The 26,966-nt window shown below is 43.3% G+C and overlaps 1 protein-coding gene across 8 annotated transcripts in view; it reads right to left on the reverse strand.

Annotated features, from left to right (window-relative positions):
• DAB2IP (DAB2 interacting protein) overlaps window positions 1-26,966 on the reverse strand; it is a 300,678-nt gene that overhangs the window by 57,244 nt on the left and 216,468 nt on the right. For all 8 annotated transcript variants that reach the window (XM_073558794.1, XM_073558777.1, XM_073558770.1 and 5 more), the window contains 2 exons: window positions 26,822-26,920; window positions 26,052-26,606 (listed from right to left, as the gene is read on the reverse strand). In XM_073558794.1, the coding sequence (XP_073414895.1) occupies window positions 26,052-26,606; window positions 26,822-26,920 (654 nt within the window). The remainder of the gene's footprint in view (window positions 1-26,051; window positions 26,607-26,821; window positions 26,921-26,966) is intronic.

Genomic DNA, 26,966 nt, shown 5'->3' on the forward strand with positions numbered 1-26,966 from the left:
CTGGGCCATCTGGTCCAACCCCCTGCTCAAAGCAGGATTCGCTAAATCATCCCAGTCAGATGTCTGTCCAGTAAAAGATAGAATGTAAAAAATAATAAAAAAAATAAAAAAAATCGGGGTATATTTACTTTCCGACGTCCTGCGCTGCATTTCCAGGCCTCAGCGTTCCCAGTAATGCCTTGCGAGACCTGTGATGACGTTGGGTCTCACGTTGCTATAGCGATCTCACGAGACCGCTAAAGTCACGCGAGACTACATCATCACACTACCTTGCCGCAAGGCATTACTGGGAACGCTAAGGCCCGGGAATGCAGCGCGGGACGTCGGAAGGTAAATATACCCCGATTTTTTATTCTTTTTTTTACAGGGGTATGGTACCCAGGGCCTGGAGGACAGTCTCCTCTCCTCCACACCGTGGGTACCAACCGCACGAGACGCTTAGCTTCGCGCATGGTGGGCATAGCCACATGCGGGAAGTAAGCGGTTCTCATGCATTCCTATGGGTGCGGAATCGCGGCAATTCTTTGCGATTCCGCACAAAAGAATGAGATGCTGCGATTTTTTCCGCGATGCGATTCCGCCGCAGAAAGAAGCGCAGCATTAGCACAGCATGTGCGGAATGCCATAGGAATGCATGGGGTGCATTCTGTTCAAGATTTTTAAACGTTTTCGTGCCTAAAATCGCAGCAAAAACGCTTAAAAAAAAAATCGCATCGTGGGCACACAGTCTGAATGTGGTTTTGAGCACCTTAAGGGGTGCAGTTTTTAGAATGGAGTTACCGTAGTTGTAACTCTGGAACGCTTCAATGGATCCCGGTGATTCTGATTTTTTTTGACATATTGTACTTTATGATAGTGGCAAAATATTCGATATGACTTGTATTTATTTGTGAAAAAAGTGTAAATTTGGCAAAAAATTCACAAAATTAATTTTTATGTCCCTACATCAAAGCGTTGTGTCACGTCACACAAAATAGTAAATAAATAACATTTCCCACAAGTCTACTTTATATCAGCACAATTTTTTAAACAATTCTTTTGTTAGGCCTCTTTCACACATCCGTCTGTCACCATCAGTCAAAATCCACCGTTTTGCAAAAAAACGGCTCCGCCATTTTTCTTGGCAGATCCATTTTTTCTCCCATTGACTTGCATTATCGGCGGTGTATCCGTTTTTTTATGGATCTGCCAAAATTTTGGCGTCCGCAGATATGACAGGACGGGCCAGGTCTGGCGGCTGACAAAAATTCTCTCTCTCTCTCCCCGGGCACGGGTTCCTTCACCGGATCCGTCAAAGCAACGGTCCGGTAGCACATGTTGCTTTCAAAACAGTTGCGGAGCCGTGTCCCGCCATTTTCGCGGATTGCAAATGAATAAAAAAAACGTATGTGTGAAACAGGCCTTAGGAATTTATAAGGGTTAAAACTTGACCAGCGATTTCTTATTTTTGCAACAAAATTTACAAAAATATTTTTTTTAGAGACTACCTCACATTTGAAGTGACTTTGGGGGCCTACATGACAGAAAATACCGAAATGTAACAACATTCTAAAAACTGCACCCCTCAAGGTGTTCAAAACCACATTCAAGAAGTTTATTAACCCTTCAGGTGCTTCACAAGAACTGAAGCAATGTGGAAGGAAAAAAAATGAACATTTAACTTTTTTTTTTCTTCACAAAAATACTTTACTTTGGACACAATTTTTTTTATTTTTTCAAGGGTATCAGGAGAAAATGAACCACAATATTGTGACATTTCTCCTGAGTACGCCGATACCCCATGCGTGGAGAAAACCACTATTTAGGCGCACAGCAGGGCTCAGAAGGGAAGGAGCACCATTTGAGATTTTGAACGTAAAATTGTCTGGAATTGAGGACACAATGTGGCATTTGGAGAGCCCCTGATGTGCCTAAACAGTAGAACCCCCCCCCCCCCCCCAAGTCACTCCATTTTGGAAAATAGACTCAAGGGATTTATCTAGAGGTTTGCTGAGCACCTTGATCCACCAGGTGCTTCACATAAGTTTATAACGTAAAGCCATGAACATTAAAAATCACATTTTTACCACAATAATCATCTTTTAGCACCAATTTTTTTTATATCAAACAAAGGCAGCAGGAGAAAATGGACCCCAAAATTGTTGAGCAATTTCTCCTGAGTATGCAGATACCCCATATGTGGAGGAAGACTACTGTTTGGGCGCACGCTAGGGCTTGGAAGTGAAAGAGCATCATTTCATGTTTTGAACGCAAAATTGGATGGAATCGAGAGCGGACGTCATGTCACGTTTGAAGAGCCCTGATGTGCCTAAACAGTTGAAACCCCCCCCCCACAGTTAATACCTTTTTGGAAACTAGACCCCTCAAGGGACTTATCTAGATGTTTGGTGAACACCTTGAAACCCCAGGTGCTTCAAATAATTTTATAATGTATAGTCATGAAATTTAAAAATCATTTTTTCCACAAAAATCTTTTAGCACGAAATTTTTTTTATTTTCACAAGGGTAACAGGAGAAAATGGACCCCAAAATTTGTTGTGCAATTTCTCCTGAGTGTTCCAGTACTCCATGTTTGGGTGAAAACTACTTTTGAGGCATAGTGCAAAGCTCAAAAGGGAAGGAGCACCATATTATAGTGCAGATTTTACCATTATGGTTTGAGGGTGCCATGACCCACTGGGAGATCCCATGAGGTGCCAGAACAGCAGGAGTCTTCATAAGTGACCCCCATTTTACAAAATACATCTCTTGATGAATTAATCTAGGGGTGCAGTGATCATTTTGACACAATCGTCAGGGGCAGATGCAGGGAAGAAAGCAGACACACCATCCATACTGTAGGGATTATATAGGAATAAACCCTGCCCCCCCCCCGGTACTTAGCAGGAGTCAACGGGTTCAGCGCCGCTCGCTGTTCGGGAGTCGGGAGACTGTAGAAAGCTGACACCGGGTCGCCAAACAGCATGCACTGAGGGGGAAGAAGCCGGAGAGATCTGGGAGGCCTCCAGCTCTGGGGATCACTGGCTCGCTTTACCCCCCCAGCAGGAGCACAGGAGGGGCAGGAAGGTCCCAAATCCACTAGAAGCAGGGAGACGAGAACAGCATGGAGGAGAGCGGAGCCTACGACCACCACTGCCCAATGAAAAACAGGTACACTGCAGCTCCGGCCACACAGTATACGGACAAAACAAAAACCTCTCCATGACCCATGGGGGACAGGAAAGACACTGGCGAATAGGAGGTGGCAGGGCCTTTTAACCTCTTTGTGCTTCCTGTCCCCCATTAGGGTGTGGAGACAACCTCCTATGCTGTTGTGGAAGGTGACTAGAGAAATTTTGTTCTAGCCCCAGATTTTATATTTTCACACAAGAAGTGGGTAAAATTGGCATCAGAATTTGCTCCACAATTTCCTCTGAATATAGAAATGCCCCATATGTGGCTGTACAGTTCTGCTTAGCCATACGGAGAGACTCGGGAGGGACAGTAATTTGCCTCCTGGAGCGCAGATTTTCCTAGAATAGCGTGCTAACTCCATACACAGAGCCCCTAAGTGCTTGACGAGCAGAATCCCCCCTCAAATGATCCCACTTTGGAAATTATACCCCTGCCAAATGTGTACGCTAAAGGTGGTTTATGCACACTGGGGCTCAGAAGGGAGGATTGCATTTGGAATCGCAGAATTTCCTGAATTTCTTTTGGCGGGTGAGGAGCCATTTTGCTTTTCCAGAGCCTTTGTACTACCAGTAACGTAACGTGGAAGCCCCTATATTTCTGTTATAGATCTGAGTGAGGGCTTGCTTTTTTGTGTGTTGAGTCGAAGCTTTTATTGGATACATTTTTCATAACATTTGGGATAACATTTATCTGGCACTCTAAGATGACCACTTACTTTGGGGTTTCCATCTAAATCTCCGAGTGACGCGACAGATAAAACCTCTGAGGGATCCACTCACTATAAGGAGGCAGCAGAGTTACTCTAGACCCCGTCTGGCTTCTGTTCAGCATTGTCCTTCCTTTCAAAAGTGCACAAAACTATGATGGACTGCATTTTTATGCATGCCTAAAAAGACAGAGACCACCAGATCACAGGTCCTTTGGCGTCCATAGTGCCTCATTATAGGGTATCTTCTGCCAAGGGTTCTCGATCACGAATTTCAGAGATGTGCATGGAAACTCCGGTGTAAGCCCTGGGAGGCAGAATCAACAAAACCACAGCAGGTGAAGAATTGGTTTTATTTTTTACGCCATTCCTCATGTGGTACAGTGCCTTGCGAAAGTATTCGGCCCCCTGGAACTTTTCAACCTTTTCCCACATATCATGCTTCAAACATAAAGATACCAAATGTAAATGTTTGGTGAAGAATGAACAAGTGGGACACAATTGTGAAGTTGAACTAAATTTAGTGGTTATTTTAAATTTTTGTGGAAATTCAAAAACTGAAAAGTGGGGCGTGCAATATTATTCGGCCCCTTTAACGTAATACTTTGTTGCGTCACCTTTTGCTGCGATTACAGCTGCAAGTCGCTTGGGGTATGTCTCTGTTAGGAGTCAGGTTTCTGCGTCTGCTCTGCAGGAATCCAGAGCCTCACATTCTGCGGTCTCCTGCTGTCTTTCTACTGCAGAGGAGATTACTTTGCAGCAGACCGCTCCAGAGACTAAGTCCCTCTGTGCTCCTACTGGGCATGCTCATGAGACGATCTCCCATTGGAGATCGGGAGTCATGTGCCCAGGTCCTGTTCCAGATCTCATTGGTCCATCTCGGAGATCTGGAAGGTCCCGCATGGCTATAAAAAGCGCGCATGGCCGCTCCGCCATGTGCTAGTATAGACTATACTGCTATGTGTGAATGGTGACGGATGTATGATTCTGGCGACTGACTTATTATGAAACCCCTTCCCTCTGATATTACGCATGTGGGTAGGGAATTAGTTCAGTAGTATGCGCCAGTCTGTGGCAAGCCTTAGGCCACTGTGCACACCGCACCTCTGCGCTAGCGTCCGACATAGCGCCTGCTTTGTAGCTGTGTCGTCTAGCGGCAGTGTCCTGCGCCGCGCTGCAGCCCTTCTTGACGTTCGCAGTAGCGACGCCGCACACACGGTAGGTCTAGACGGACGCAGCCCCTGTGTCTTAGTTCCGGCTCCTGTGACCTTATACAGTGTGTGCATTTACCTGAGGCCTGTGACTCTAACAGGCTCAGTCTTTTTGTATGTTTTTGTTGCGGCGCCTCTGTGCGTGAACAGATTCCACTCTGCGCACTTCGGGTGAAGTTGAACCCGTGCGCATTATATCACCATATTGCTCGTCAGCCATTACTCAGCAGCGGTTGTAACACCTACTGCACGGTGGACCCCGAGCAACAAACGCACTTTATTATTATTTTTATTTAGTGCTTTCCGCCGTTCCTAACATGTCTCTATCAGTTTTGTACATCGAGAGACTGAAATTCTTGCCCATTCTACCTTGGCAAACAGCTCGAGCTCAGTGAGGTTTGATGGAGATCGTTTGTGAACAGCAGTTTTCAGCTCTTTCCACAGATTCTCGATTGGATTCAGGTCTGCACTTTGACTTGGCCATTCTAACACCTGGATATGTTTATTTGTGAACCATTCCATTGTAGATTTTGCTTTATGTTTGGGATCATTGTCTTGCTGGAAGACATATCTCCGTCCCAGTCTCAGGTCTTTTGCAGACTCCAACAGGTTTTCTTCAAGAATGGTCCTGTAATTGGCTCCATCCATCTTCCCATCAATTTTAACCATCTTCCCTGTCCCTGCTGAAGAAAAGCAGCCCCAAACCATGATGCTGCCACCACCATGTTTGACAGTGGGGATGGTACGTTCAGGGTGATGAGCTGTGTTGCCGTTACGCCAAACATATTGTTTGGCATTGTTGCCAAAAAGTTCGATTTTGGTTTCATCTGACCAGAGCACCTTCTTCCACATGTTTGGTGTGTCTCCCAGGTGGCTTGTTGCAAACTTTAAATAACACTTTTTATGGATATCTTTGAGAAATGGCTTTCTTCTTGCCACTCTTCCGTAAAGGCCAGATTTGTGTAGTGTACGACTGATTGTTGTCCTATGGACAGACTGTCCCACCTCAGCTGTAGAACTCTGCAGTTCATCCAGAGTGATCATGGGCCTCTTGGCTGCATCTCTGATCAGTCTTCTCCTTGTTTGAGATGAAAGTTTAGAGGGACGGCCGGGACTTGGTAGATTTGCAGTGGTATGATACTCCTTCCATTTCAATATGATCGCTTGCACAGTGGGATGTTTAAAGTTTTTTAAATCATTTTGTATCCAAATCCGGCTTTAAACTTCTCCACAACAGTATCACGGACCTGCCTGTTGTGTTCCTTGGTCTTCATGATGCTATCTCTGTTTCAAACAGAGCCCTGAGACTATCACAGAGCAGGTGCATTTATACGGAGACTTGATTACACACAGGTGGATTATATTTATCATCATTAGTCATTTAGGACAAGACTGGATCATTCAGAGATCCACAATGAACTTCTAGAGTGAGTTTGCTGCACTGAAAGTAAAGGGGCTGAATAATATTGCACGCCCCGCTTTACAGTTTTTACATTTCCACAAAAATTTAAAATAACCAATACACTTCATTCAACTTCACAATTGTGTTCCACTTATTGTTGATTCTTCACCAAAAATTTACATTTGTTATCTTTATGTTTGAAGCATGATATGTGGGGAAAGGTTGAAAAGTTTCAGGGGGCCGAATACTTTCGCAAGGCACTGTATAAGTGATTAGGCTACTTTATTCATCGGGTCAGTACGATTACAGCGATACCAGATTTATATCCATTTTTTTAATGTTTGGCTGCTGTCACACACTAAAAGACGCTGTTTTTTTTTTTTTGTAAGGAGAAGTTTTGCACCGCCATATTTTGAGAGCTATAATTATACCATATTTCGGGCCTCAGACTTGTGTGAAAGCTTGTTTTTTGCGGGATGAGCTGACGTTTTATTGCTTTTTTCAAGCACATGACATTTTTTGATTGCTTTCTATTACGAATTTTGTGGAGGCAAAATGAACATAAACCAGCAATTCGGGATTTTTTTTTCTCCGCTCTGAGGGTGGTAAAATTGATAAGGCCACTTTATTCTTCGGGTCAGTACGATTACAGCGATGCCACATTTATATAGGTTTTTTTCATGTTTTGGTGCTTTTACACAAAAACTTTTTATAGAAAAAATAATTATTTTTGCATCACTTTATTTTGAGAGCTGTGTGTGCAGTGTGTGTCTTTCTCCTGTATGTCCACACCGTCAGGCTCTTCCGTCCCCTCTCCCTCAGAGTAGCGGTCATACAACGGCCCCCAGGCTCACCCACCCACTTCCTTGACCACTTCTCAGCCTGACTTCCGCCACTTCATGTCCTCAGAACTACCAACCCTTTAGGCTATGTGCACACGTAGATTTAGGTACTGCGGGCTTTTCCTCGCGGATTTGGAAAAATCTGCAGGTAAAATCTCAGGTCAAAATACCTGCGGATTAGTCTGTGGTTTCACACCTCTACAATGGAGAAGGTGTGAAACCGCAGCGGAATCCGCACAAAGAATTGACATGCTGCGGATTTGAACCCGTGGAAAAATATGCAGCATGTGCACAGTATTTTTCAGTTTACCATTAAAACAATGGTACTGTACAATGCACCTAAATCTGCTGCGGACCTGCAGAGCCAGAAACGCTGTGGATCCGCAGCAGAATCCACACCGTGTGCACATAGCCTTATCCTGGGAGACTTCAACATTCCCATTAACAGCCCCACTTCCACATCTGCATCCCAGCTTCTATCATTAACCACTTCTCTCGATCTCTCACAGCTTTCAACTTCTGAGACACACAAGGATAGTAACAACCTTGATCTGGTCTTTGTCCGGCTCTGTTCAATCTCCTACCTAAATAACTCACCGCTTCCCCTCTGACCACATTCTCTCCTTCACGCTCACAAATCCTCACCCACCCCAGCACACTCCTACCTACCACACATTCAGAAATCTACAAGCCATTAACCCCAAGACACTTTCATAAAATCATAGAATCGTAGAGTTGGAAGGGACGTCCTGGGCCATCTGGTCCAAACCCCTGCTGAAATCAGGATTCGCTAAATCATCCCAGACAGATGTCTGTCCAGCCACTGTTTGAAGACTTCCATTGAAGGAGAACTCATCACTTCTCGTGGCAGCCTGTTCCACTCATTGATCACTCTAACTGTGAAAAAGTTTTTCCTAATATCTAATCTGTGTCTCCTCCCATTCAGTTTCATCCCATTACGTCAAGTCTTTCCTTGTGTAAATGAGAATAAAGATGATCCTTCTACAATGTGACAGCCCTTGAGATATTTGTAGACAGCTATTAAGTCTCCTCTCAGTCTTCTCTTCTGCAAGCTAAACATTTCCAAATCCTGCAACCTTTCCTCATAAGACAGGGTTTGCAGACCGGTCACCATTCTGGACGCTCTTTTCTGAACTTGCTCAAGTTTGTTGATGTCTTTTTTAAAATGTGGCGCCTAAAATTGGACACCGTATTCCAGATGAGGTCTGACCAAACAGGAGTAGAGGGAAATAATGACTTCACGTGATCTAGACTGTATGCTTCTGTTAATACATCCTAGAATTGCATTTCCCTTTTTAGCTGCTGCATCACACTGTTAACTCATTCAGTCTGTGATCTATTAGTATACCCAAGTCTTTTTAACATGTGCTGTTGCTTAGCCCTTTTCCTCCCATTCTGTATATGCTTTTTTCATTTTTATTGCCCAGATGTAGAACTTTGCATTTTTCCCTGTTAAAAACCATTCTGTTAGTTGCTGCCCACTGTTCCAGTTTATTTATATCTTTTTGAATCCTCTCTCTCTTCTCTAGTATTTGCTATCCCTCCTAGCTTTGTCTCTTCAGCAAATTTAATCAGTTTACCCTCAATTCCTTCATCTAAATCGTTGATAAAGATGTTGAACAATACCGGGCCCAGGACACAGCCCTGTGGTACCCCACTTGAGACATTCTTCCAGCTGGATGTGCAGCCATTTACGACCACTCTTTGGGTCCGATCACGAAGCCAGTTATGAATCCACCTAACAGTTGCCTTGTCCATTCCATACTTAGCCATTTTTTCAATAAGGATTGTGTGAGATACTTTGTCAAATGCTTTGCTGAAGTCAAGATATACTATATCTACAGCATTTCCCTGATCCACCCAATCAGTGATTCTGTCATAGAAGGAAATTAAGTTAGTCTGACATGACTTATTAGTTACAAACCCATGCTGACTCTGTTTAATCACTTCATTCTTATCCAGGTACTGACATACAAGTTGTTTAATAATTTGTTCGAAGATCTTTCCTGGTATAGAAGTCAGACTCACCGACCTATAGTTACCTGGGTCCACCTTCTTCCCCTTTTTGAAGATAGGAACAACATTTGCTCTTCTCCAGTCTTCTGGGACTTCTCCTGTTCTCCAAGAATTTTCAAAGATTATGGAGAGGGGTTCAAATATTTCTTCTGCTATCTCCTTCAGTACTCAGGGGTGTAGTTCATCTGGACATGGAGACTTGAATTCATTTAGGTTAGCTTAGTGTTTCCTCACTATCTTTCTGTTTATCCTGGATTCTTCTATTCCCTTAATAGGACAGTGAAGAACAGTTGATGTTACATTTCCTTTCTGAGAGAAACCAGATGCAAAATAGGAATTTAAAAGTTCGGCCTTCTCAACATCCTGTCTTACCATTTCATCATTTTCATCCTGTAAAAATCCTATAGCATCTTTGACTTTTCTTTTACTTTTGATATATCCCCAAAATCCTTTATTGTTGTTTTTGACGTCTCTTGCAAGCCTCAAATCATTGTCAGCTTTAGTAATCTGATTTGTGCCCTGCAAGTTCTGCAGACAGCATTATATTCTTCTTTAGATATGCCTCCCTCTTTCCATTTTATAACCATTTCTTTCTTCCTTTTTAGCATGCGCTTAAGTTCTGTGTTCATCCATCCTGGTTTCCTTAAATGCTTCCTATTCTTCCCTCTTTTCGGAAGTGTTAACAATTGTGCTTTGAGAATTTCATTTTTCATGATGTCCCATCCTTCCTGGACATGTTTGTCCTTAAGGATATCCAGCCATTGGATCCCTCCAATTCTTTTTCTGAATCCCTTAAAATCTGCCTTTCTGAAATCTAACCTTGACGCCTGAGTCTTCACAGGTGTTCCTCCTCTAGTTATCCAAAATTCTAAAATAGCATGGTCGCTACCTCCTAGGGTCCCAGCCACTTTTACCTCCTCAACTATTTCTTCCCTGTTTAAAAGGATTAGATCCAAGGTAGCAGTTCCCCTTGTTTTTTCCCCTACCTTTTGGAAGATAAAGTTGTCAGCAAGAGAGGATAAGAATTTCCTTGACCTGTTACTTTTGCCTGAGATTCCCAACAAATGTCAGGATAGTTGAACTCTCCCATGACTACTATGTCATATTTTTTGGTAACTTGACCATTTGATGCATAAACAGTTCATCAAAATCTTCAGCTTGCACAGGCGGCCTGTAGTAAATGCCTACAATTGTGTCCTTTCCACTGTTCTGTCCTTGTATTCTTACCCAAACAGTTTCCACGGAACTCCCAGTCTCTGAAGCTTCCATCTCTGTGCAGATATACGTGTTTCTAACACACAATGCGACACCTCCTCCTTGTTTATCAAGTCTGTTTCTAGCAAATAAGTTGTATCCTTCTAGCCTTGTATTCCAATCAGGGCTGTGGAGTCGGTAAGCCAAACCTGCGACTCCGACTCCTCAATTTCCCTTACACCGACTCAGACTCCCACATATATTGCTTATATTTAAGTGAAAAATTTATTCTAGTACAATGTGAACATCAGACATTAAATCATTTTTATGATACAATCAAGATATTTAGATAGAACATAATATTTATTGGAATACAACTTTAGAACACAAAAAACTGTAATAAATTGTAAACATGTAATACACTATGTAATATCGATTACATATATATATATATATATATATATATACACACACACACATACACACACACACACACACACACTATGTGATAAACTATAAGTGGCAAAAAACAGTTTTCAACAAAAACATACTAAATAACATTTGTGCAGTCTATGAATTTGTTCTAAGAAATAAAATTGCCTCCATCAGATCCTCCTTCATAGATGACCTCAAATGTGACCTAATAATTTTAAGGCTAGAGAACAACCTCTCTACAGTAACTTGGGTTGGAGGCAAAGCCGTAACCACATGGGCAACATCTGTAACAATTTCCGGGTATAAAGGAATTGCCTCATGCACAGACAATTTTGATGAACGGTTGAATTTTTCTATTTCTTTGAGAACAAGTGAAACATTTTGCTGAAATATGGTCAATCTGCTTGCTATAGGAGACAGAGTGAAATCTTTTTCCTTGCGGCAACGTTTTGCCTGCTCCATGTCATCCAAATACTTGTCAAAGTCAAACTCCTCATCTGATGAGGATAAAGATATGGCAGCAGTAGCACTGTCAGGACCTGAGTCCTCTTGCGCCTGGCAGTCCTCCTGTAGGCCACTCATCCTAACTGCTACAATCTTTTTCCTTGCGGCAACGCTTTGCCTGCTCCATGTCATACAAATACTTGTCAAAGTCAAACTCCTCATCTGATGAGGATAAAGATATGGCAGCAGTAGCACTGTCAGGACCCGAGTCCTCTTGCGCCTGGCAGTCCTCCTGTAGGCCACTCATCCTAACTGCTACCTCAGTCACAGCTTCTTTTCCTTTAGTAAGCTGTTGATCATCATGCAATATACGATGACTTGGGTCCACATAAACAGCTGCCAGAAAAATTTTATTTTCCAATAGCTGTGCCTCTCTCCATTTCATTGAAGCAGAAATGCCATCTGCGATTAAACAGCAAAATAGCAAGTTCTTCCGCTCCCTCATGAAAATGCCAGGAGTTAAATCCTCAGCTTGTAATTTTTTAGTCACAGTAAATGGGTGATTAAGCAATTCCTTCAATTCAGCCACCTGTGTCCATTGACCTTCATTTAGGGTTACCGGAGGGTTCACCATATCTATAAGAAACGGTTTTAGTTGATCAACAATTGCCCTTTTCCAGGACGTCTCTTCAAGATGGAATCAATTTTAGGGGTTCTGGTGGCAATAACCAATTTCCTCACTTTTCCAATCAGATTTCCAGCATGTCCCTCTTACAGACTCTTATTGCCAGCTGCAGCGTGTGCACAACACAGCGCATGTGATGAATAGGAAAGTGTTTTGAAGCAGCTTCAACAAGATCATCTATTTCTACTGTATAATTTTGCTGTTCTTCTGTAGTAATATCTGTTTGTTCCTCAGTTACATGAACAGCACTGTGGCCTTCCATCTCAAACATACTGAATCCTAAATGTTCCTCTAGCTGTTGTTCATTACTCTCATTCATCAGTGTAATTGTACTTATGTTTGAAGCATTGTCCATTACAATAGCAAGAACCTGTTTTTGAGTTCGTAATCTTGCAGAACTTTTTTCACTAAGGCCTGGAGAAACTGGCTGCTGTGATGAGCTTTAGTATCTTTTACTGCCTGCGTGTTGGTAACAATTTTTGATGTCACAAACATATCGAACATTGATGGCAAAATAGTTCACTCTGTGACGTGTTCAGGCATCCATTTTAAGAAACATGAAGCGTCTTTTGAGAGTCTTTTTAAGATCTTCCTTTTGTTTAAGGGCTTCTTCAATCACTAATTTTCTAATACTTTCTCTTTCCAGAGAAACACCAAGTTTGGGGGCCATTTCTCCATTAAGAGCTGTAAAAGCTGGTCGTGCAAATAATAATGGTACACCGTCCTTCACAACAAGCTGTATGAGCTGTCTTTTAGACATATCTGCTGTCATTGTTACAGTGACTTTGTCACTTACAAAATATCTTGTTAATGATGTTTGAGACGCTCTTTCCTCCTCCTTTGCCTGGCAGGAAGTGTTAGTCTGTGTGCTACCCAGCTTTCATTCTTTTTGGTACAGATAAGATATGGAGACAGATATGGATAAATGGATAAATAGAGCAGATTTTTAATCTGCTTTTGATATTGAAAACATTATCTATGAGCTCAAAAACCTTTCAGGTGATGTGGTTTTTTAAAAATCTGATCGGCTTTTGCAGCTGAAAAACGTATCCACAAAAAACGCAGCAAAAATGCTGTGTGTGAATGTAGCCTTAGATCAAGAATAGAACAGCCATTTATAGGGCATTTCATAACTTTCCCAAATTCCTATGAAAAAATATTCAGCACATTCTGCATTGAACTACTGTACCCAATTTATTATATATTTTAGGAGTCGGAGTCGGTCCATTTTATACCGACTCCAACTCCACCAAAATGAGCACCGACTCCGACTCCACAGCCCTGATTCCAATCATGTGTATTGTCCCACCAAGTTTCAGTGATTCCAATGACATCCTATTTCTTTTCCTGCGTTCGTAGTTCCAATTCTCCTTGTTTGTTGCCCATGCATTGTGCATTAGTATAGAAACATTTTAGTTTGTGATTGGTTTCTCTTTCTCCAATATTTTTATTATTTAAATTCTTTTGTCTTTGTTCTTTCCTCCCTCTTCTAATTACAGAGTTCTCAATAGCATTTATCAGGTGTATGGCTTTTTCTGGCCTTTTGCTTCCCTTCCCACATTGTTCTAGTTTAAACCTCTCCTGATGAATGTAGCAAAGCAACTTCCAAATACATGTTTTCCAGTCTTCGTAAGGTGCACCCCGTCTCTAGCAAGTAGTCCATCATATAGGTAATTCACTCCGTGATCCATAAATCCAAATCCTTGATGACGGCACCATCGACATAGCCAGTTGTTCACCTGCAGAATCTTACTCCACCTCCTTGTTCCCTAGCCATCCACTACACAAATCACTGTCCCCAATATCCTTTTTCCTGTCCTGATCTGGCTGTTCATCACTACAAGGACTCTCTTAGATGCACCCTTGACCAAGTAGTGCCCCCTCACCCTCAGAACCTCTAAACACAGAGTAAAACAGGCCTGGCTCATATCGCAAACTCAACTTCTCCAGCGATGTTCTAGGAGTGCTGAATGCCTATGGAAAAAACCCCGCACACCAGAAGACTTCACTTCAAATTTATGTTAAGAACCTATAACTCTGCCCTTCACCTCACCAAACAGACCTACTTCACCACCCTGATCTCCTTACTAGCCAACAACCACAAGAAACTTTTTGACACCTTTCACCCCTTCGTCAGGCCAAAAGCACAAGCCCCTATCACAGACATCTGTGCTGATGACCTGGCCTCCCACTTTATAGAAAAAACAGATAATATCCGTCAGGAAATCCGGTCCCAACCACCAAGTGCTGTATCTCCCATCCCTCCCTGCATTTCCCCGGCTCACTTTCCACATTTGATCCCATCACAGAAGAAGTCTCCAAACTCATTTCTTCCTCTTGTCCGACTACATGCACTACCGACTCCATTACCCCACATCGCCTCCAGTCTCTCTCTCCAGTCGTCACAACTCACACTCTCCTAACTACAATCTTTAATCTTTCCCTCTCCTCGGGCATTTTACCATCCTTTTTCAAACACTATCGTTACTCCATTAATAAAGAAACCCACCCTCGACTCATCCTGCACAAACAACTACGCAGACCAGTCTCCAATCTCCCCTTCATCTCTAAAATTTGGAGCGCCTAGTCTACTCCCGCCTTATCAGTTACCTCTCCACTCACTCTCTCCTAGACCCTTCATAGTCCAGCTTCCGCCCCCTATATTTGACTGAAAATGCACTCAAAGTTACCAATGACCTGACAACAAAGTGTACCGGTGAACACTCTCAGCTCATTCTTCTTGACCTTTCTGCAGCTTTCGACACTGTTGACCACAGACTCTTACTCTCTAGGCTCCAGTCACTAGGCATTAAGGACGCTGCCCTCTCCTGGTTCTCTTTCTATATTTCTGACTGCTCCTTCAGTGTTTTGTTCGCTGGCTCCACATCATCTCATCTCCTCTTCCTCTCACTGTCGGGGTACTTCAGTTCTCAGTCCTTGGCCCGCTTCTCTTCTCTCTCTACATGGCCCCAATTGGACAGACCACCAGCAGATTTGGCTTTCAGTACCATCTTTATGCTGATGACACAACTATAAACGTCATCCCCCGACCTTACCCCCGCTGTACTACAGAACGCCAGTGACTATCTGTCTGCAGTCACCAACATCATGTCCGCTCTCTATCTGAAACTCAACCTCTCAAAAACTGAACTTCTTCTGCTCCCGACATCTAACATCCCTAAGTCTGACATTTCCCTCTCTGTGGGTGGCACAATAATAATACCCCCACCAGCAGGTGTGCTGCCTGGGTGTTATATTTGACACCAATCTCTCCTTCACATCCCATAAACAATCTCTTGCCCGCTCTTGCCGCTTACGCCTAAAGAACATCTCTAGAATCCGCCCTTTTCTCACCATGGAAACAACAAAATCCCTCACTGTTGCACTGATCCACTCCCACCTGGACTACTGCAACGCCCTATTAATTGGTCTTCCCGTCACTCGACTTTCCCCTCTCCAGTCCATACTTAATGCAGCAGCCAGGGTCTTCCATCTGGCTAATCGGTACTCGGACGCGTCCGCTCTTCGCCAGTCCTTAAATTGGCTGCCCATTCATAATAGGATCCAATTCAAAGTACTTGTTCTCACCCACAAAGCTCTCCACAGTGCAGCACCCCCCCTACATCTTCTCCCTCATATCTGTCTATCGGCCTAACCAACCGCTGTGCTCTGCAAACGACTTTTGACTTACCTCTGCACTAATCTGTACCTCTCACTCCCGACTCCAAAGACTTCTCCCGCGCTGCGCCAATCCTCTGCAATGGTCTACCCTAAGAAATTAGGACTATCCACAGTTTCCATAGTTTTAGGCGCTCCCTCAAAACGCATTTGTTCAGAGCGGCCTATCACGTTCACTAATCAAAGTCATTTTATGTGTAAGTGTGCGTGTGTAGCCCATTCACTACCTCCATCTATCCCTCACTCTCTCAAGATGGCTGGACCATCATTGTAAATACACACCTGTACTGCATCTCCCCCACCTCAATGTAGATTGTAAGCTCTCACGAGCAGGGTCGTCTTATTTTGCTTTAATTATTGTATTGCTAATGTTGTTCTTATGACTTGTGTTTTGGAACTGTTAAACTGTAAAGCGCTGCGGAATAGGTTGGCACTATATAAAGATTATTATTAGAACTTTTTTCTTTTTCCACTGATGGAGCTGTATGGCGACTTTTTTTTGCGGGACAAGATGGTATTTTCAGTGTATGATGATAAAGAACTGTTAGCTAATATTTTTGTGTGTTATTTTTTTACAGCGTTAACTAGCATGACACTTTTATAGATCAGATTGGTATTGCTGCGTCCGGAACAAACGTGTACCGTTTTTGTTTATTTAATTTTTTTTTACATAAAAATGTGTATTTATTAGTGGATTTTCTTAATTATTTTATAATTTTTTTTTCATAATTTCCTTTTTTACCTAATCCCTTCTTTATGGGACTTTCACTTCGATTGAAGATATAATGCATTGAACTGCATTATACCTATACTGAAAGCTTCTGACACCATGCTGTGAGCATGGTCTCAGAAGCTTTCTGTAGCTTGATGACCAAGTTCATGTTTACGCGCATGTACAGTAGATACGGAAAGTATTCAGATCCCTTTAAATTTTTCACTCTGTTTCATTGCAGCCGTTTGGTAAATTCAAAAAAGTTTATTTTTTTTCTCAATAATGTACACTGCACCCCATCTTGACTGAAAAAAAAAACAAATGTAGATTTTTTTTGCAAATTTATTAAAAAAGAAAAACTGAAATATCATATGGTCATAAGTATTCAGACCCTTTGCTCCGTATTGAGTAGAAGCACCCTTTTGAGCTAGTACAGCCTTGAGTCTTCTTGGGAATGATACGAGTTTTTCACACCTGGATTTGGGGATCCTCTGCCATTCTATTCTTCCTTGCAGATCCTCTCCAGTTCTTTCAGGTTAGATGGTGAACGCTGGTGGACAGCCATTTTCAGGTCTCTCCAGAGATGCTCAATTGGGTTTAGGTCAGGGGTCTGGCTGGGCCAGTCAAGAATGGTCACAGAGTTGTTCTGAAGCCACTCAGGTCCACCTTCGGCCAAGTCTGAGGTCCAGAGCACTCCGGAAGACGTTTTCATCCAGGATATCTCTGTACTTGGCCGCATTCATGTTTCCTTCAATTGCAATCAGTCGTTCTGTCCCTGCAGCTGAAAAACACACCCATAGCATGATGCTGTGCTGCCGCCACCATGGTTTCACTGTTGGGATTGTATTGGGTAGGTAGGTGAGGAGCAGTGCCTGGCTTCCGTCAGATCACACAATCACAAAGGCCCGCCTGGTGGAGGGCTGCAGTGATAGCTGACTTTGTGGAACTTTCTCCCATCTCCCTACTGTATCTGTGGAGCTCAGCCACAGTGATCTTGGGGTTCTTTAACTCTCTCACCAAGGCCCTTCTCCCACGATTGCTCAGTTTGACGGGACGGCCAGGTCTAGGAAGACTTCTTCCATTTAAGGATTATGGAGGCCACTGTGCTCTTAGGAACCTTGAGTACAGCAGAAATTCTTTTGTAACCTTGGCCAGATCTGTGCCTTAACACAATCCTGTCTCTGAGCTCCTTGGCCAGTTCCTTTGACCTCAAGATTCTCATTTGGTCTGACAAGCACTGTGAGCTGTAAGGTCTTGGGTGCACACACCTGTCTATATAATTAAACACAGCTGGACTCCAATGAAGGAGTAGAACCATCTCAAAGAGGATCACAAGGAAATGGACAGCATGTGACTTAGATATGAGTGTATGAGCAAAAGGGACTGAATACTTATGACCATGTGATATTTCAGTTTTTCTTTTTTTAATAAATTTGCCAAAATTTCTACATTTCTGCTTTTTTCCAAGTCAAGATGGGGTGCAGAGTGTACATTAATGAGAAAAAAAATGAATGTTTTTAAATTTACCAAATGGCTGCAGTGAAACCAAGAGTGAAAAATTTAAAGGGGTCTGAATACTTTCCGTACCCACTGTAAACGTTTACAGGTCATGTTTACACACAGTGTCAGTTTAAATGCATGACGGGCATAGCCCGTCATGGTGCGGGAACTGACACCCAGCCATGATGGGCTATACCCGTCACTGGACGGTAAGGTGTTAAATATGAGGTTGTCCCTAAAAAAGGAAAAAAAAAAAAGTTTTGTAAATTATTTTAGAAAAATTAGAAAAATTGCTGGACAACTTTTAACCCTTTTAACTTCCTAACAAAGAAAAAGTTATGTTTCATAAATTGTGCTGATGTAAAGTAAACATGTGGGAAATGTTGTTTATTAACTATTTTGTGTGACATAACTCTCTGGTTTAAGGGCATAAAAATTAAAAGTTTGAAAATTGCAAAATTTTCCACATTTTCGGTATTTTCCCAAATACATGCAAGTCACATAGAAGATTTTTACCACTATCATGAAGTACAATATGTCATGAGAAAACTTTCTCAGAATTAGTGTGATCCATTGAAGCGTTCCAGAGTTATTACCACATAAAGTGACACTGGTCAGAATTGTAAAATTTAGCCTGGTCAGAAAGGTGAAAACAGACTTCAGTGTGAAGGGGTTAAAAAGTATTGTGGCTTCCAGAGTCCTCATTGACTGCTGCAAGGAGACAACGCCATACCTCTTACCCCAGGAAAGGTGATTTCACACAAAGTTATATCACAGTACATAATGTGATTTGTGAGGACACTGGGGAGTAAGGATATAATGCAATATGACGATACCGGGGCATACGTATATAATGCAATATACAGGTATGCCGAGACATACATATAAAAGGCTATATATGAGAAAAAAAATCATCTATTACGGAATAGTAGAGGAGACACAAAAATACGAGGATACCAGATATGTTTTGAACACAAATGCATTTAAACACATGTCCATGAACTGTGAATTAGAAGCTGGATAAACTTTCAGCATTGCTGTGTCTAATTAACGCCGTGCGGTGGGCTTCTGTTCAGATAGAGCTACATTGAGGGGTGAGCTGTTTTTTTTTCCCTTTTTTCTATTCTCTCCATAGCTAGCGCATGGACAAGGCTGGCATTTATATTAATGATTTTGTATTCTGTGCTGAGCAACCAATGAAATAAATGGACACAGACACCAGCTTAAACGTGTTGTGGCTTCCAGGATCCTGAGTGGGTGGCAGAAGCAGACCGCACCATACCTCTTGCTCCGGGAAAGGTGATCCTACAAGACTGTTACGTCATAGCATATAATGCAATATGAACGTACTGGGGCTTATGTATATGTGATATAAGATGGCACCAGGGCATACGTACGTATAGAATGCAAAATATGATGACGCCAGAGCGTACCGGTATATAATGTTATACATGATGACGCCGAAGCTTACGTATATAATGTGATATATGATGATGCTGAAGCTTACGTATATAATGTGATATATGATGACGCCGGGGTATACACCACATTCTAAATTATTATGAAAATGTTATTTTTTCTAAATGGTTGATGCCAATGCGTCAGTATAATGCTCAAATCATCAACTGTTAGCGTAGAAATCACACTTTACTGGACAAACCTCCTAATAGCTTTTTTTTTTTCAAAACGAATAAACAAAACAAAACTGAAAATGCGACAAATTCTGCATAACAAGAGTTTCCAAACATTTTATAGGTTGTCAAGAACTGAAAATGGTCATTTGTTGAGTTTGCAGCATTAAGAGATCACATTTACTGAAATCATAAGCTTTTCCAATCAAAAACATCTTAACAGACCAAGTTACATGTTAACAAAGGACCGCTTCTTTGATAGCACCTTCACAATTAAGGCATCTATTGAGCGTGAGAGTTTTTGAATAGTTTCTGCTTGAATTTCTTCGCAGGAAGTCAGAATCATCGCCCAGAGCTGCTGCTTTCATGTCATGTCAACTGCCTCTCACCCTCATCGATCTTTTGCTTGAGAATACTCCAAAGTTTATCAATAGGGTTGAGGTCAGGGGAGGATGGTGGCTTCACAATTACTATATATGTATATACTGTAATATATGAGGACATCAGACGTGACAAGAGGGTGAGGCATCATTCCCGGGCAATTCCTGTATTAAGCGTCAGTCTGGCACGTGCATGTGTGTGAACATGTATGAGAATGCTCAATGATTACTATGCTGGGAGTTGTAGTCCTCCAGACAGCGCAGCACAGATGAGAGATGCTCTTGATATTATGTAAATCAGTGGCACCTGCAGAAAGCAGAGATAAGAAGCCGCCGCCTTACCCCTCACATACCACCTTCATTGTGTGAATCTAAAACTCATCACCCAAGAGCCAACGCATTTCATCTTCCATCTGTGATAAGTGGTGTCATGTGGCCCAGCTGCTAATCCGAATACGTGTTCACATTGCGGAGCAGTACAGAGAGAATAGACCGTCTAATCATGGTGAGAGTGTGTGTCTATAAAGACCAATAACAGCAAGAGAAGATCAGCGGAGCCTGGCCTGAGAGCAAGGACAGAGATGAAGAGACACACAACCACAGACCAGGGCCCTACTGTGAGACTGCCAAGCACCACAGCCTGGCATTACATGGGTACACCAATCCAGACCAGAGGAATAGGCGGGATGCTTGCACTCACCAGAGTTCCCACAATGCTCTCTGCTAAAAAAGGAACAGAGGAATAGTGACCACAGCTCTGGATGTGACTAGAGGATAAGACCTGATGTAAAAGTAGAATACTGACCGCACTTTTTGAGGTGACTGGAGTTTTAGTCTCTATGTTTGCACTAGTACTCTCTATACTGAAGACATCTGTAAACTGCATTGTTTTACATGGCTTTGCAAACGGCGAGTGGCACTGAGGCGGCAAGCACCTCTAGTTCTGACCTCGCACATCGAGCTATCACTATGTGTCTCATCGTGTTTTGGCGGCTGGGTAGAAAAAAAAAACTCCCGACTATGAATGCTCCCAAATCCTCCACTGGAGAAGGTCACCCTCAACTTAACCCCTCGGCATCTTGACAAACTAGTAACTGTTGGGGACCCTGGACTTTGCATTACTACTACAGACAGCACAGGGGTCGGGAGACATGAGACGCACGAGAGGAATCTGGGAGGCGCACAAGACAGGAGAGGCCCGGGTGACGCGAGCCGCACAAGACGGGAGGCTGAGGTGACGCGTGACACACAAGACAGGAGGCTGGGGTGATAAACAAAGCAGGATGTCCGTGACCAGTGACAGGGCATTACAGTGGTTAATGACCTCGCAGTTGCTGGTTTTCTTCGCCTGCAGCAGTTCACACTCCATAATATCCTGACTATAGTACAGCAGCGCTCAATCTCTCCACAGGATTCACTGTCAAGGACGCGGCAGGACAAATTCATTAAAGGGAACCTCTCAGCAGGAGGAGTTGAGCAGAGCAGGAGTGACAGAGGCTTCAGATATACCATAGCCCTTTAGCTACATCTGCATATGAATTAAAAAGCTGATTTCTCAGTAAGGCTGGAGCCACAGGAGAGTAGAGCATCTGGTGCGATATGCTAATGACCCTCAGCTTCAGCTCTGCTGCGAGCTAGAGCCAAGTGTCAGTGCTCTGTGATCCGATCTTCTCACATGAGTGAATTGAAGCACAGCTGCGGAGGAGATGGAGAAAGCCATTTCGCCATCTCCTCCATGGCCTGTCTCGGCGTATATCGGACTGCACTGGGATGACATCCGACTGCAGTCCGATGTTTCACACGCACCCTGTAGACTTGTATGGGTGCGTGTGAGCCGAGTCTCACTGAAAATCGTAGCATGCTCTGATTGTTTTCTGATGCCCAATTGGCATGAGAAAATATCGCTGTTGTGCACTGCCCCATAATATAAAATTGTGCCAAATGCTATCCGTTAAAACATCGCATAGCACTTGGCAGTATTGTACATTCGTGTGAGCCTGGCCTAATTATGACATTATTCACACCACACAATGATGGCAGTTGTTGGGTTAGATGTAAGTGCACGCTATATACCGAGAATGTCCTCAGCAGCTTGTGCCACGAACTGGAGGAATATTTCTTTTAATGTTGAGACTTTTCAAAGTGTTTCCAAAGTGTTCTACTTTAAAAAAACAAAACCTGGTGCAAATGATGACCAGCCATCCTACATGCCAGAATATAGAAAGGCGGCTGTCGCACATACCGGAATAAGCAGCACCGGCTGTGCACAGGGTGTAGGAGATTCCGCACAATCGGACGCTAGCTATAGTCGCTTGGAGCCTCCTTTAAGCTTGCCAATTTTTCAGGCTTCCACATCAACTTAAAGAACTACCTGTTTCTGGTTAATACTATTCTTGCTCCTGACAGGCATCACCAGATATCAGTGTTGTATCGCTTGTCAGTATAACTAGCTGATGGGAGTAGTTGTCTTATCGAGCGGTCCACAGACACCATATCCCACACTATACCTCCTCATCCCCCTGGAGCAGCAGCATCATTCAGGATCCTACAGTGGGGACGGGAAGTGACAGATTACACATTCGAGGAGTAATTCACAATGACATGGCGGCCTGAGACTTGTTCTACCGCAAACATTTGGGAAATGAATATTCATTGGTCTTCCCAGATATTGCTGCAGGCGATGTACACTGAGAGCGCTACTTCTTTCTATTCACGCTGGTCATTTCGGTTGAGGGATGGGTGATTACGATCTCGCTTTACTACAAAAGTGACAGGCTCAGAGAGGAAGGATTTTCTGCAGCTCATGGACAGCAGGTGGAGAATCTCACAGACAGGGATCACACTGTACATATGTGCTGGAGCTGCAGAGGCAGACGGAGCAATGAGGCTGCAAGAAGCAAAGGGAGCAAGCACCATTCTCCATTGCCTCATATATTCCAGAGAGGACCCACATATGTAATATTAGGGCGCCCCAACAAGATGTGTGATGTCTGGGGACAGTCACCTGTACAGCAGAGCAGGGCTGTGGAGTCGGAGTCGTAGCTCATTTTGGTGGAGTAAGAGTCGGTATAAAATGGACCGACTCCTAAAATATATAATAAATTGGGTACAGTAGTTCAATGCAGAATGTGCTGAATACTTTTTCATAGGAATTTGGGAAAGTTAAGTAATGTCCTATAAATGGCTCTTCTATTCCTGATCTAAGGCTACATTCACACACAACGTTTTTGCTGCGTTTTTTGAGGATATGTTTTTCAGCTGCAAAAGCAGATCAGCTTTTTAAAAAAACCGCATCACCTGAAAGGTTTTTGAGCTCATAGATGTTTTCAATAGCAAAAGCAGATTAGAAAAACGCCACACAAACTGGCATGCTCATTCAGCCCAAAAACGGATCCTCACAAAACAATGTGTCGGAATGTCATATCTTGAGACCCATTGACTTTGCTGGGATGCCCAGAGTCACTGCAGTTTACTGCAAAAAAAAAAAACGGATCAGCAAAAACGCTGTGTGAATCATGGCCGTAGCCAGCGAGGGGCAGCCGCCCCGCCTAGAAGCAGGGGCACGCGCCTATCAAAACTCACTTGTATGCTGCAGTGCTCCCATCCTGCACCGGCTCCAGACTGCAGGGGGCAATCTCCCCTCCTCTGTTCTGTCTTCACCAGAGGATTTAACTCCTGGCATTTTCATAAGGGAGTGGAAGAACTTGCTATTTTGTCTGTCCCAAAGAGGAGGTTTAATCGCAGATGGCATTTCTGTTCAATGAAACGGTGAGAGACACAGCTATTGGAAAATAAAATTTTTCTGGCAGCTGTTTATGTGGACCCAAGTCATCTTATACTGCTTGATGATCAACAGCTTACTAAAGGAAAATAAGCTCTGACTGAGGTAGCAGTTAGGATGAGTAGCCTACAGGAGAACTGCCAGGCGCAAGAGGACTTGGGTCCTGACAGGGCTACTGCTGCCATATCTTCATCCTCATCAGATAAGTTTGACTTTGACAAGTATTTGGATGATATGGAGCAGGCAAAGCGTTGCTGCAAGGAAAAAGATTTCACTCCGTCTCCTATAGCAAGCAGATTGACCATATTTCAGCAAAATGTTTCACTTGCTCTCAAAGAAAAATTCAACTGTTCATCAAAACTGACTGTGCATGAGGCAATTCTTTTATACCCGGAAATTGTTAGAGATGCTGCCCGTGTGGTTACGGCTTTGCCTCCAACCCAAGTTAGTGTAGAGAGGTTGTTCTCTGGCCTTAAAATTATTAGGTCAGATTTGAGGTCATCGACGAAGGAGGATCTGATGGAGGCAATTCTATTTCTTAGAACAAATTTATAGACTGCACAAAGTTATTTAGCATGTTTTTGTTGAAAACTGTTTTTTGCCACTTACATAGTTTATTACATAGTGATATATATATATATATATATATATATATATATATATATATATATATATATATATATATATATATATACACACACACACACACACACACACACACATATACAATATCTCTCTCTATAATATATTAAAAAAAAATTGATATTACATAGTGTATTACATATTTACAATTTTTTAGTATTTTGTGTTCTAAAGTTGCATTCCAATAAATATATATTATGTTCTATCTAAATATCTTGATTATTGTATCATAAAAATGATTAAGTGTCTGATGTTCACATTGTACTACAATAAATTTTTCACTTAAATATAAGCAATATATGTGGGAGTCGGAGTCGTGAAGTCGGAGTTGGTGTAAGGGAAACTGAGGAGTGGGAGTAGGATTCGCAGGTTTGGCTTACCGACTCCACAGCCCTGCAGCAGAGCACCCACATATGTAATATAGTAGCACTGCAACAAGACGTGTAATGTCTGGGGACAGTCACCTGTACAGCACAGCACTCACATGTGCAATATAGGGGCACCCCAACAATGTGTGTGATGTCTGGGGACAGTCACCTGTACAGCAGAGCACTCACATATGTAACATAGGGGTCTTGGACAGGATTAGTAACATGTCCCTGCTGTTGAATGATCTCATCAATCTTTCCTCAGTGTCCTGACTGTATATTGGGATCTCACTTCCCTCACACAAACGTCGGACAAGCCACTGACTGGCAGAAAGGCTGACATGACACATCAGCGCCACACAAAGATGACCCCCTTCCCAGTGGAAAAGTGCTAAGCACCCGGAGGGGTGGTCAACAGATCCACAGGCAGACGATGCCCCCGAGCATGAATCAGGAAGTGTGGAAACCCCAGCTTAGCAGAGCGAACGTACAGACGGGCCCGAGGGGCCAGGAGTGACAGCGAGGATGGAGAACAGGAGTGGGAGAAACAGGATAACTAGTACCAACACGTACACACATCGCTCTACTGCATCAGCGGCACTGAACACTGATCACCCATCACCACTGACCTCGAGCGTGAGACCAATACAAAAGTCACAAGAGGACATCACTGCTGCTGCCTCCGGCCGGGACACACGCACCGCCTGACCTCATCAACGCCTGAAACAGTCATATGACCTGCAGATTGTTACACCACTGACCTCTGTGCAGAGAATTGCTCCTCCACCTCCTGACAGATACATAGTGATATATACTGCTCTACAGATCTGCAGAACATCGCTTCTCTACTTTATCAGTGATACATTCTGAAGATTACTACACCACTGACCATTCTCCAGAGCATCAATTCTCCACCTCCTGACAGTGATCTGCAGATTACACCACTGTCTTCTACAAACCTGCTTAGCATTGCTCCTCTACCTTCTGATACATAGATACCATTTTCTGAAGATGATTACACCACCAATCTCTGCAGATCTGAAGAACATTGCTCTTCCACTTCCTAATGGATACATAGTGATATATCTTGACGATTATGACACCACTGACCTCTACACAACTGCAGATCATTGATCTACCTTCATAGTGAAGCTCACTTGCAACAGTTGTGCTTCTGCAGGTGGAGCGTCATGTGTTGCATATCATGCATGCGTCTGGGCTGTTCTTACCTTGGCCTTCCCAGTGCTCTGGAGGATGTGCACGAGGGCGGACGCCATCTCCTCCTTATTCTTGACACTGAGAACGCCCTCCAGACTGGAGCACAGCACCATATAGTTGTTGGTGATGTACTCGGCGAACTCCTTGTACAGCTCCATGGGGAGGATACTGATGCTCTGGTAGCGGCTCTTCATGCGGATCATGGGGCCTGCGGACTTCCCTTTGCTGGTGTTTGTAGACACGACCGGATACCACTTCTCCACGAACTGACGGCCAGTGACGGCAGCGATGGGGATGCTGACTAGGCCCACATAATTGTTCTTGTCCTTCTTCTTCTTCTTTTCCGTCTCTTTGTACAAGTGCACGGTGACGCTCTTCAGGGCTGGCAGGTTGTTGAACTCAAAATGCTCGCCCCAGAAGACATTATCGGTCTTCAGTTTGCAGGTGGTTCGTGCGTACAGCACATCGTCCAGAAAAAGCTCGCACAGATATTTCTTTTTAGCTGGCAGGTCCTTGGCTTCTATGATCCACAGCTTCAGCATGTTCTCTGTTCGGCGGCTGTTATCCTGGAGATGACAAGCACGGTCAGAGCATACAGGGACAAAATGACTACGAGGAAGGGGGGCTATAGGCAACCCTGACAGCAGCCATGTAGTATACAAATGTTGGAGGGCTTCTTGGCTTGAAAGTGGGGATATGCTCACAATAAATGGTTCGAGTACACAGTGGTGTACGATGGGGGAGCAGAGGGTAAATAGAGCCTTATTTAAGCAATAAATACCTTATTGGGGTGAACAGCGCGGCGCAGATTTTCCATCCATTTATCCCGTTCAGCTGCTGAGCGACATGAAAAACATTTACTGCCTGACGATGCGGTGACCTGCAAAGACAATTTTAGTGAGAGGGAGACACCAGACCCCACTAAA

This window comes from Dendrobates tinctorius, unplaced genomic scaffold (genome assembly GCF_039654945.1).
Source record: "Dendrobates tinctorius isolate UK_male_01 unplaced genomic scaffold, ASM3965494v1 ptg000013l, whole genome shotgun sequence".
Classification (NCBI taxonomy): Eukaryota; Metazoa; Chordata; class Amphibia; order Anura; family Dendrobatidae; genus Dendrobates; species Dendrobates tinctorius.